At 36.5% G+C, this 12,863-nt stretch overlaps 1 protein-coding gene across 1 annotated transcript in view; it reads left to right on the forward strand.

The window, feature by feature from the left end:
- The window catches only part of FIG4 (FIG4 phosphoinositide 5-phosphatase), a 169,184-nt gene that overhangs the window by 116,896 nt on the left and 39,425 nt on the right, over positions 1–12,863 (forward strand). The window contains exon 22 of the mRNA XM_044676692.1: positions 1,332–1,418. Coding sequence (XP_044532627.1) covers positions 1,332–1,418 — 87 coding nt within the window. The remainder of the gene's footprint in view (positions 1–1,331; positions 1,419–12,863) is intronic.

Below are 12,863 nucleotides of genomic sequence, written 5' to 3' on the forward strand. Positions count from 1 at the left end.
CTTCCTTCCTTCCTTCCTTCCTTCCTTCCTTCCTTCCTTCCTTCCTTCCTTCCTTTTTTCTTAAACCCATATCTTAGTACTGGTTCCCAGTCAGAAGAAAATTAAGGGCTAGCCCAGGGTCACATAGCTAGGAAGTGTCTGAGGGAAGATTGAACCCAGGATCTCTCATCTCTAGGCCTGGCTCTATCCATTGATCCACCTTAGTTAGCTGTCTCTCATGAGTTTACATTTCTAACTCTGGGCTTTATTTTAGATGGAAACATAATGTTAATGACGGTTCTGGAAACAAAGATCCTTTTAGTAAAGTCAGAGAGGTATTGGGGCAAGATCCAGCATCTTCAGTGCTGACTTGCTATGGTGAAGTCAGCACCTTGGATGTGTCAAGCACCACAGAGACTGAGAGGATGCCCAGCTGGGCCCCTTACAGCCTAGGGCAGTGACAGCATTGCCTCTCCAGCCTCCCCTTTACTTTATTCAGGGTCATCTCCATCCATAGAGGTAGTGGCCCTCTTTCGGAGAGCTAAGAGGCCTAGGCAGGCATGTTCAAAATTTCATAGAACTAAATAAGAAAGACAGGGTGGTTTAGTGAAAAGAGCAAAAGGCCAAGTTTTACTACTTGTTCAACTTAATCACTATGTGAATGAGGTAGGTCAGTGCCTTCCTTGATATTTTCTTTTAAACTCTTACCTTTTTAGTATCAATTCTAAGACAGAAGAGTAGCAAGGGCTAGGCAATTGGAGTTATGTGACCCACCCAGGGTCACACAGCTAGGAAGTGTCTGAGGCCACTTTTGAACCCATCACCTCCTGGCTTTAGGCTTTTTGCTCTATACAGTGTGCTACCTAGCTGCCCCCTTCATTAGCATTTTTTGAACCCTTACCTTTCATTTTACAGTCAATACTCTATTGGTTCCAAGGCAGAAGAGCAGTGAGGACTGGACAATAAAGGTTAAGTGACTTGCTCAGGGTCACACAGCTAGGAAGTATCTGAGGCTAGATTTGATCCCAGGACTTCCTGTCTCTATACTTGTCTCACAATCCTTTGAGCCACCCTAGTTACTTTCAAGGCTTCCATTTTTAAAATGTCTCCTTCCTTGTCTCCCTTGCTCTCCACTCTTCTTCCCCTTTCCCCTGTCTGCCAATCCCCACAGCCCACTATGAGAAGGGAGAACAGCTTAAATGTGATTATTTTATATGAAATGATGACTATTTGGCATGCACTACTGAAACAACTATGTTACTATAATCTTAAAGAAAACATCATTTCTCTTTCCCTACTGACATTACAAGTAATTCTTTCTCTTACTTATGTCTATTCATTACAATCTGTAGATTTGTTCAACTGGGACAGCATCAACACAAACAAGACAAGAATAATCAGCAGCATTGTTCTAAACACTTAGATGGAGTTATAAAATTGTAAGTACTGTGTAATTTTGAGCAGACATACACATCTGTTTCTTAAGAGAAGGTCTGACCATAAGACTGCTCAAATGCAGTGCCCTTACCTCATTGTACCTTGAAAGAAACAAGTGGGATTGCTGTGTAGTGACAGGGAGAAGGAGAAGCAGAGTTTAAGTTCAAGTGAGTACTTCAGGGATGGGAGAAATTGATGGAAATTGCTTCCCACTGATTGGAGGTAATTAAAGTGATTCTTTTGGCCCTAGAAATAGACTCCTCAGCTAGCTGATAGACTTCTTGAGTTCTTAGAGACTGAGTCTTCTATTAATTTTATATTTCCCATAGCATCTGGTATTGTGGTGAGATAAGCACTGGATTGGGAATTAAGGACCTGGATCCAGTTTCAGCTCTGTTACTTATTAGTTTTGCAACCCCAGCCAACTTAATTCACCTTTTTCTGTGCCTCAGTTTCCCCATCTGTAAAATGGGAAAGTTGCACAAGAGACTCATAAGATTCCCTTTGTTTCTAAATCTGTGGTCTTGCATTATGATTCCATGTAGGTACTCAATAAGTATTTGTGGAATGAATCCAACAGGGGCCCATTACCTTTGACATTCTTGTAAGCTCCTGTTGCTCAAGTATAATAACTTTGAAGAGTCTAGTAAAATGCTAGAGATAGGAGAGTACATATGTACTTTTAAAATATACTGTATATACTCGATACTTTTTTTTTTGAGCTAGGCTTTTTTTCTTTCTTTCCACTTATTAGAACATCATGTTACTTTTATAGGACCTAAGATAAGCAAAATTTTTTCTATTTCCATACTAGATGTTTTTCAGGCTCCCAACACCTTGTATTGGAAGAGAGCTGAAACAGTGTTAGAGAATCAGAGAATGAATGATCTTGAAGAAATCTAAAGATTCAGGGTTGATTCAAAACACCTCCCAGAACATGATGGTAGTTAGTGTCCCATTTTTATTTAAAAAAAAATCTACCCAACTAGTTCTAAGTTCCTGCAGGGCAGGGATTGTGTTTTGTACTTTTTAAGCTTGAAACAATGCTAGGCACATATTGGATATTCAGTTTTTTGCTTAATGCATTTATTTCCATATGATCCCTAGACCATTTCTTTTTTTGCTGCCATCTAATTTCATAATTTTAGCAAGTCAATTCCATACATGCACAGACTGCTCTTTTTTTTTCTTGAGTAGAGAGGGGCATATAGAATTATATTTTGAGTGGGGAGCATATGGATCATATTATTGAACAAATTAAAACTGATGTTGTTAAACCAAAAGTGTACTGAAATTTTAAAAAACTGAGGCCAACTATTAGGTAGTTTGTCTCAATTTTTTAAAAGCCTTTTTTTTTCTAACTAATGGTACAATTTTCAAGAAACAGAACTAGTGATAACTGATAAGATGGCAGTGCTTTAGTTCTTCAGAATCAGACCCTAATTTGTTTTGTGCCTGGGATTACAATTGCTACTTTTGAATTCTTTTTAAAAAGATTTGTAACATTCACTTTTTAGTTTCCTAGAACAAATAAAAACTAGAGGAACTTTTAGTTTTTAAACCTTTGCTATTCAATTTGTAAAACAAAAACCCAAGCATATGTGTGTTTGTTACAATTTCTTCAGATGGGTAACAAAAAAGCCTCAAGGACTTAAGTATGTTGTCATGGCAACAACCCCTTTTCTGTATGTTTTAAAATGAAGCTGCAAACCTGGGACCTTACATGGTTATTTTAAAATGTGTTGAAGTCATGTATGCATTCTAAAGAAAAAGGGAATCATATGTAAGCGGAATGACTAAAATCTCCACCTGCTTCTTAATTCAAATTCTGGTCACTTTTCAAATAAGAGATAAACTCTCAGCTCATATTTCTTAGAATTTCATAACCATATCAACATAGTAGTAGTTTTTCAAGATGGATAAGTTAAACTGTCTTCCTTTTTTTTGTACATGGGATAAATAAGGCAAAGAATAGTAATTTAAATACTTTATTAACTTGCCTGTGATTATAGAACAAGCCAGTTCGGTAAATGGGAAAATAATACAAGTAGCTCAAAAAGCTTTGTATGTTTGCTTAACAATAGTTTTATTGGATAAGAAGTCATCAGCAATCATGTAAGGACCCAGCTGCTCCTAGGAGCATGACTGACATCAAGTTAATGGAGAGGTTGTCCTGAAACAGAGTTTGAAGAATGCACAGAGCTGGTCAACAAATGCTGCAGGAGCTTTTCAGAAGAATCTGTTATACTTGGCAGGTCACAAGTCTTACTGAGAATGGATATGGAGTCCAAAGTGAATGATGTACTTACACACTGCCAGCCCAACTCGGGATTAAAAGGCCAGTTAGGTGAAGCCTTTGCCTTTCATTCACATTTTCTGAATTACAGCTCACTTTTCACTAGGTATACCGACAGTAGTTGAATAAGGAGAAACCACCCTAACTTAAAATGCTTACTCATTGAGACCAAATTTTTAGATCCAGAGCAAATGGCAATTTACAATATTCTGTTAGGTATTTTGCTTGTTTTTTCTCTATTTTTATTAAGTATAGTGGGGGAAAATTCCTTTTATTAGACATGACTTACAATGTAAGAGAAGAATATAGTCAGAGAAACAAATGCTATTGATATAAAGTTTAGCAAGTCAAAAATATGACATAACATTTATTTTTAGTCAAATACCTATTATGGTGTTCAGTTAGCTGATATCTCCCAAAATGCATTGTTTGATTGGTTATATAATAGAGGAGTTATTTGGTAACTGTCTAATAGTCAATATTGCACAGAAAAACTCAGAACAAATCAGATATCTGTAGGTGAAATATTAAATAGACTTGAGCCCACAGTAAAAATGTATTTGTCTATGAGTTAAATTTTGTCCTACTAAGGAAAGAGGGAAGATTTATAGTGAAAACTTGCTTGAACGATTGGAAAACAATTCAAAGGGAATTAAAAACTTGAACAAAAATTCTATATTTTATATTCATCATTCCTACCTCAACCTTCCTGATCATTCCTAAAGCTTCAGATGTTTTATATACTTCTTTTCCTATAGACTTTTATTTATAGAAACCCTTCCATCATGTAGTCCAAACTTTTCATTTTACCAGTTGAGAAAACAGACCTAGAAAGGCCCTTCTTATCTCTCTTTCTCTTCACATACAATGTACCTCTGAAAGAAGATAATTTTACTCGCAGATTCTTATACTGGCCATCTGCAGCCATCAATTTCTCTTTCAGTTGTTTAACCCTTTTCTCTAAATTCAGTTTTCTTCCCATGAACGTTCTCCTACTGTATGGTTTTCTTTTGATATTATCAGCTCCTAAAAGGTAAATGATATCATAAGGCAAAAGATTCTATCATCATCTTATTTCCTTATCTGTCTTTTATTATTTTCTCTGAGCTGTCCTATCTATTGTTATAAAAGAAAGGGGGTAGTCTGGATACTACCACTATTAAGCTGGTTATCACTAGTAGTAATCTGAGATATTAATCTGAGGAAGCTTTGGTTTGGTTCCCTAATGGCTGGGGCAGGAACACCCGAGTCCTGCCACCCAGCTGGATGTTATAATAATGACCTTCTTTATGACAGTGCCCAGGCAGGATCCCTAAAGGTCAATGGATGGGTAACCCTTTCAGGTCCCACCTGGGGTTGATTGATTATTGGTGTTGGGCTCTATCAGCCTTGTATAACGTTCATCTGACTGTGTTGCTCTCTCCCCAGAGTGGTGATGGAATAACTACTCTAGGAAGGTACTTAATAACTTTATCTATGTTGTTTAACAAGGGAAAGAAATGATCAGGAACGGGTTGGGGAATAGGTGACCCTATCACTAAATGTATGACAATAATCCCTCAGGACTGTAGGCTGTTCAGTAATGCTGCCTTGTTCTTCACTTCCTCTGGCTCAGCCTGACCACAGCCAAACCAGAGTAAGCAAACTGTTTTGGTGACACAAACTTTGATGATTTCTCTCAGCTTCTTACTGCTAGTTGTTTGCCATTTCTACAGCCTTCAGGAAATACCACCCTCTTTTTCTCCTTCCCAGATCCCCCCGGGCCCTGGGATACCTAAATATCTAGGGATTCAGAGAGAATCAGAGGATCCACAGGTCAATCAATGTTCAAGATCAAATGTCCAAGGCAAAAGTTTAGGCAAGGCTCAGCCAGAGCAAAGCCAAGTTCTCAAAAATCAAAGGGGTCCAAGGGTCCCTATCAAGGGCTCCCAGGGTATTTATATCCTTTCTGGCCAACTGCCTTTCCTCCTGTCCTCGTGGCCTCTGGGAACATTCCGGATGTCCAACTGTCTTCACCTGTCAGTCAAGGTGTGACTCTCAACTCCCAGAGTTTGAATATGACCCTATACATGACCAAACCCAGATCTTTGTAAAGGAGAAAAAGTGAAGTAAATTTTTTTTGAGAATAATATTTGTTTTTGCTATTTGTGTTAGGAGGAGGATGTTGTTCCTATGAGCCCATGAACTAAGTACTATAATACTCAATTTTATTCATGGAAGCACCAGTTCACTCCCCACTTTCACCTTAGAACTTCTCACTTATTAAGGAGTCTTTAGCCAAAGCACTCAGTAGTGTTAAAGAAATATGTGGGTAGAGAGAGATATAGACATATAATGATAGTGGTGATGTGTATCAGCCTATATAATCTCCTCAGCTGCATTTGGTGGGGAGGAACACCTACTCCTCTCACCCTGGCTGCTGCTATAAGTATCCCCTTCTCCCTGACAGGTTCGGTTGATAACCTGTCAGCAATTCCTTTAACAGCTACCCAAGTAAGAACTTTTGAGAGGTCAGATGGATGGTTAATCTCTCCAAGCCCAATCTGGGGTTGGATAGATTGGTAATGGGCCATTGATCAGCTTTGGGTAACCATCAGTATCTGACTGCATATTTGACTCCCTTCCCAAGGGCAGTGATAGAAAGACCACTCAGGAAGGTACTTGTTACTGAACACTCTTTTATCTATAGGTAGGGAAAGGATAACAAGGTCAAGGATTGGGGATTAGAAACCCTATTATTCTATTGTCTATTAAACTAATTAATGATCAGGTCTGGAGGCTACTAGGCTGGTGGAGGCTTGAGCTCTTTACCTCTTTCTATCTCTGGCCAGACCTGGCCACAGCCAAGCCAGAGAAAAGGGAAGGTTATTGCTGCAGATATATTGATGGTCTTTATTCTCTCAGCTCTCTCACCAATAGTGTTGATGGTTCACTAGCTCTCACAGTCTAGCCAGGAAATAGATTCAGGCTTATTCCTACCCTCTTCTTCTTCAACTACCCTTCAGCTATCCTTCAGCCACTCTGCCAGATAGAACCAGAGAGGCTTGCACCAGTCTCAATTCAGAGATTTGTGATCTCCAGTTCTAAGCCTCTGAGTCCAGAGACCTCCTTCAATGTAGCTGTCAGGGATATATATATATATATATAGGGTGGGGCTAACTGACGTTTGCCCCTGGCTCAAGGCACCTGGGAACATTCCAAACTCTCAACTGCCATCCCTGTCAATCAAGGTGGCATCCATCTCATCCCAGATTATGACTATAACAGTAGTTGCTAGGGAAAAAAGAATATAAGCATCCCTGCTATTGTATGATTGGTGTTTTTATTTAGCAATTTAGTTCCAGAAATAGGTCTTGGTTAACTTCAAAAATTAATTACAGGAAGATAGTTCTTCATATTATAGTATATATTTTAGGGATAAGTATTTATGCCAGAACTTGTTTGAATTCAGCCTAAAACAATGGACCAGTTTATTAGATGAATAAGTGCATTCATTCATGTCATCACTATTATTTTAGTGTACTAAATAGTTATCTATGACCTGAATTTCTACCCCACAAAAATTTTTATCTAGTTTGTATTCCATAAAATGATAATCCATCCATTCTTTGGTTTTTATAAATTCAATGGGGAAATTCTAGCTCTTTTAGGATCCCTAAGTACTAGTATGAGCCATACAGCTCAATTAACTCTAATATTAATTAGTCAACTTATAATCAGTATTTTGTTACTAGAAAAAAAACCTACCCTGGGGCCAGGTTTTTCCTTGGTTTGATTTCAAATAGTCATTGGGTACTCTGAACACTTGGGCATACCAAAAGATTATTTCCTCCCTGGCTATTGAATTTAGAGAGAATTCCTTAAAATTATAAGGCATAGAGTAGTTAAAAAGCTAGAAATATGGTTAATTACATCTCAAAGGCAACAGAGAGTAAGTAATATTCTGAAGCCCACAGCCCAAATAAGCAAGAGAATGTGACTTTCAAATAACTCAAAATTTATATGGCCAGCTTCTCTCTGATTTCTTCTCTCTGTGTCTTCTTTAGTCTTCTTCCTTCTCCTTATCTTTTTATTTCTCTTCATTTTGATATAATTCTCTTCCATTTGTTTCTTTTTCTTTTCCCTTTTCTTTTCTCTCTTCCTCTATTCTCCTTTCTTTCCTTTTAAAATTTGTTAAATTTTATGTGTTCTAGTTTTGAATATTGAATTAATCATTTATGTTTATCTAAGAAAAATAATACCCAAACTAAATTGTTATCTCTCACTGATCCCCCTTTTTTTACTTCTGTGAATCTTATCAGGAGAAAAAGGTCCTACATTTCTGTTTTGGAGCAAATGTCTAAATTAATACTTTAAATTTGTTAGGGTTTTTGTTTTGTTTTTCCCTTTTGTCTAGATCTGTGATTTTTTCTGTGTTAGATTCTTCCTGGTGAGGAAAACTCCCTCTACCAAAGTAAATCAGTAAATGTAAATCAATTTCTCATGCCAGGGAGCATTGCCTGGGGCATTGAAATGTTAAATGGCTTTCTCTAGAGTCACCTGGAAAGAGGGGGACTTCCTTTTATACTTTGAATAAATAGGCAAATCCATAAATATCTTAAATGCAGGAATTTCTTTCTTAAAAGTAAATCTTTGATTATGATATAATGTTGAAAAAGCAATGGTCCATTAAGCTAAAAGCTGAATTTGAATAGGACTCTGACACTTGGGAACTCCCTGTGCCTTATTCTCTAAGCTAGAAGTGCCAAATTCATGGTGATGGAAGGAGTAAGAAAGACAAAGGTTAAGACCAAGGCTGGTTTGTTACTTATGGAGCAGGAACAGAAAGCACAGTGGACAGGTTGGTTAGCTTATAATAGGAGTTTTTTTTTGTTTTTTTTTTTTTTGGAGGGGGAGGGATTGGGTTAAGGAAGAAAGGAATAAGGGCGCTTTCAGTGGACAATAGACAATGGAGTTTGAAGAATGGCAACCCTGGTCCAGAATCCCTGGGATGTGGGGGAGCATGATAGGGTAGAGTATGTTAATCATTGAGGAATGAGTTTAGGTAGATTGCAGTTGTGGTATTGAGGACTGTTGTCCAAGGGGTTGGATAGCTTTGGGAATGGAATGATATGGGGAAGGTTGAGGGCGAGGGGCAGTGTTGAGGGTTCCCAGGTTGGGTCAAAGCTAACCCAGTGTAGCTAGACAGTGTAGTCCTGGGAATGGATTGGAATGGATGCTTCAGGAGGGAGGTCTATGCATGGCAAGCCTTGTGCTGTAGGTGGCTATCTTTCTGTTTCTGATTATGTCTGTGATTGTCTTTAGAATGCCCTCAGCATCTCTTTCACTGGTCCTAATCCAGGAGTCCTATATCACTGGACTAAGGGTGCTTTTTGTATGATCATCTCAACTAGTCACAAAATATTTCCTATATAGGTGTTATCTGCCTTTCATTCAGTAGCAAAAAGTACTTTTAAATTGGGTTTGTCCCAATATTTAATTGGGTTTAGATAAGGGTTTGTCCAAACGTTGTGATGATGTAATAGGAGAATTCCTTAATAATTGGCTTACTCTGTTGGTTGATCGATTAATAGGAAACATGGTATACCCTTATCCTTATATAGATATCAGGGAAAAGGCTAGGAGTTGGAGGAAACTAAAATTGAGAGAAGGGTTGATCAAGGAGGTGATTTACTGGAGAAAATGAGAGGGGTTGAGTTCAAGCATATATGTAAAGGGTATAAAAAGAAAGTAAATGTCAGGCATAAAATACAATTAATTTAGTGTGAGAATCAGAAGGACCTAATCAGATTTTAACTTGAGTACAAACTCCATCTTGTGTGGCCACATGTACTCTTCTCCATTTTGTTGTTTTTCTGTTGTAAACCCATGAAAAACTAGACTAAATAAATTATCTATTATTTGATATGTACAAGTGTTTATAATTAATCAACATCTTTTTATTTTAAGAATGGAAGATCCCAAAACTTATTCATCCCTCTCCCAATTAGGCTGAAACCAACTCCTTCCTCCTTCCTCCTTCCACCTTGGAAAGTCCCTAAACTTTGCTCTAGCTAGAAATTAGATTATTTATTTTGTATCTTGAATCGTATCCTGACTGATTGTTTAATTAATTGATCTTTTGGATATGTTTGATGAGTTGTTTTGGGGTATAATAAATAATATGATTGACTTTATACTTGAGGTCTTTGGACTAACTGAGGAGTCCATCAACTATTACTTTTTGACTGCCTGGCCAATAAATCACTTATAACCAAATTGTTTCTCAGTTATTATTAAATTTTCTTTTACAAGGATCTGGCCATGGTAAGGAGACAGTGCTACCTCTTCATCAGAGACTAGAGCAAATTATTTTGTGAAACTTAAAGCATTCTATAAATTTCAGCTGTAACTCTGTGCTTGGCTTACCAAATTATCAGCAGTCATGAATATAATTACGTTTTCTCAGAGATAAAATTGCTTATTAAGTTTTTTTCTGCTCTAGAATGTAGCTTGATCTCTGGCACACTAAAAGAATATTCCATTTGAAAATAGTCGCACTGCTCTGCCTTTTTTTTTTTGGTATGCATACCAGATTTATTCTGAGCAAAGCTTATTTTCCCAAATTAAAAAAATGACCTCTGCATTGTTTTTTTTGGATTTAAAGATAACTATACCTATCTATGTCTGACTCAGACGTCTCTCCTTTGCAAGTGCTTTCTAAAATACAATCTTTATTAAAACTCATCTGTATGTTTTTTCCCCTTACAAATGGATATACACATGGAAAAAGCTTTGTACTTCTGTAACAGACCTGAATGTTTAGTGATAGGATAATTAAGTGAATTATAAGGAAAACTCCCCCACATTTTTTAATGTTTATAAATTCAGCAAATTGCTTCTTAATTGCTCTAGTGATATTCTTCCAATGAGAAAACACCTTTTTATATTTAAATGACAGCTATAATTTTGAAAAAAAAAAGATTTGTGAAGAAAGACAAAATTGATGCTCATGATGATTTCTTTTCATTATTCAAACATGGGGAAGTAAAAGCTCTTAATCACAATTATGAACTCTGGAGGAAATTTAAAATTTTGATTATGAATGTTTGTAGGTCAGTAGATATTGGTAGGTAGTTTTAAAGTGTTTGCTAAATAATTTTTGTATATAATATTTTAATAATGAGAAATAGTATTTCTTAATGGATAAGCCTTGGTGACATGAAGATTTTGTTCAGGTCCTAATTCTGACTCAACCTGGCTATGTGGCCTTATGCTAGTCACTTATCCTTTTGCAATGATGATAAATGATATTATAAATTGCAAAGTAGCTGCCCATCTTCACTTGTAGAAGGAATTTCCTCATTGGAAGTTAACCATGTTGATGACATCTGTGGTTTGGTCCCCAAAATGATAACAATAATAATAATAATAATTACTATCTTTTGCTTCTTCCTTTAGCCACAGAGACTATATTTGAGGAATATCACTTTAATTATATTTTATACTTAATGATACTTTAATAATTTTTTTTGTTGTTGTTAGAAAGAGATGTGTTCATCAATAAATGAAAGCAGGCTGTGGTGTTATTAGCTCTTTAGCTCAGATTTTTTTTCAGGAAAATTGCTCAGTGATTCTGTGTTCTTAAAATGAAGTAAATCAAAATACATGATAAAGACCTGGATGTTTTCATTTTCTTTCATGTTTTTCTTGATTAATATGTACCCTTATTGACAGATATAAGTACTCCCTCCAATGGTGCAGGTAGCAACTCTTCCAGACTTTTTTATCCTATTTGAACCTTGACCATCCTCCCCTCCCCCATCAATTCTTCTCAGTAAACCTACCAGTTATCTTGGCCTTTCTGTGTAGCATACCATCCATTCATTAGTTTATCCTGGCTCTTCCTACATGACTGGCCCTACTTCATTGTTCAGTCATTCATTTTATTGATAATATTTTTATATCATTACATCTGAATTTTTCTTCATTTAGTAAAATGCTTTAGCTCACTGAAATCTCAGCTCATATGTCTCAATCCTCTTTTTGTGATCTGCATTTTTCGTGATTTGGATAAAGGAATTTCAAACTTTATAACCATATAGCATCACCAGAAAAATATTGATATAAAAAAATTGTGGATCTTGGTTTCAGGGAGGAGCCCTAGGATCATTAAAAAACACTATGAAGTTTTTGAAATGCAGTTTAGCCCACTTTCTTCCATCAGTTCTGAATCTCATTTCCTGTCCACATGAAGCTCCTATTTTGTCTGAGTTGCCTATACACCTGAATGTCATAATCTAGATAGGCACACTCTTGGTTTTGCTGGTATAGCTAAGTAGGTAAGACTCCTTTGAAGGATAGTGATCTCATTCAGGAAACTTTGCAGTATTTTATGGTTTGATATGGTTAGCACAGTGTCATTTGCAAAAAGAGTATTTAAAAGCTCTTACAACCTACAAGAAATTCCCCTCCCATATGAATTCCAAACTAGACATCTGCAACAGTGACAAATTCTTTTGGTGGGCATGTATGTCCCTGTTTTATTCCTAGCTTCTGTAAGCAGAAGGTCATTGAATGAAGTTCTCCTTTTTAAATAGATTTGTATCAACCAACAAAGTTTTATCAAATTCTTACAATGTTCTAGGTACTATGTAAAGAATTAAGTAATCCTTACTTGAATCTTAATAGAAAAGACTACTAGTATACATGTAAATATGTGTAACATAAAGTGAATAAATACAAACACACACAAAATAGTAAAGTACAAGGTAGTTTTGGAACTAGGGATGGTGGTAGAGTTAACACATTGGAACTCTAGAATCACAGTCTCCACTGTCACTGATGAAGAATAGAGTTTGTTAGAGGAATCATGACAGACTTTCTCCCCTTTTTTGGTCTGTCATCCTTCCAGTTCTGTTTGATCTGGCTTAATTGAGTTTCTTTTTTTCTTTTAATTAAATTTTTTTTTATTTTTGGTTTCAAATTCTCTCCTACCCACCACCCCCTCATCTATCCATTGAGAAGACAAGAAATATGATATGAATATCATGCAAGACATATTTCCACATTAGCCATGTTCTGAAAAAAAAAAAAAACAAAAATAGATAAAGGAGGGGGATATGATTCAACCTTCACTCTTGAGTCTATCAGTTCTCTATCTGGAAGAGGA

This window comes from Gracilinanus agilis, chromosome 4 (assembly GCF_016433145.1).
Source record: "Gracilinanus agilis isolate LMUSP501 chromosome 4, AgileGrace, whole genome shotgun sequence".
Taxonomy (NCBI): domain Eukaryota; kingdom Metazoa; phylum Chordata; class Mammalia; order Didelphimorphia; family Didelphidae; genus Gracilinanus; species Gracilinanus agilis.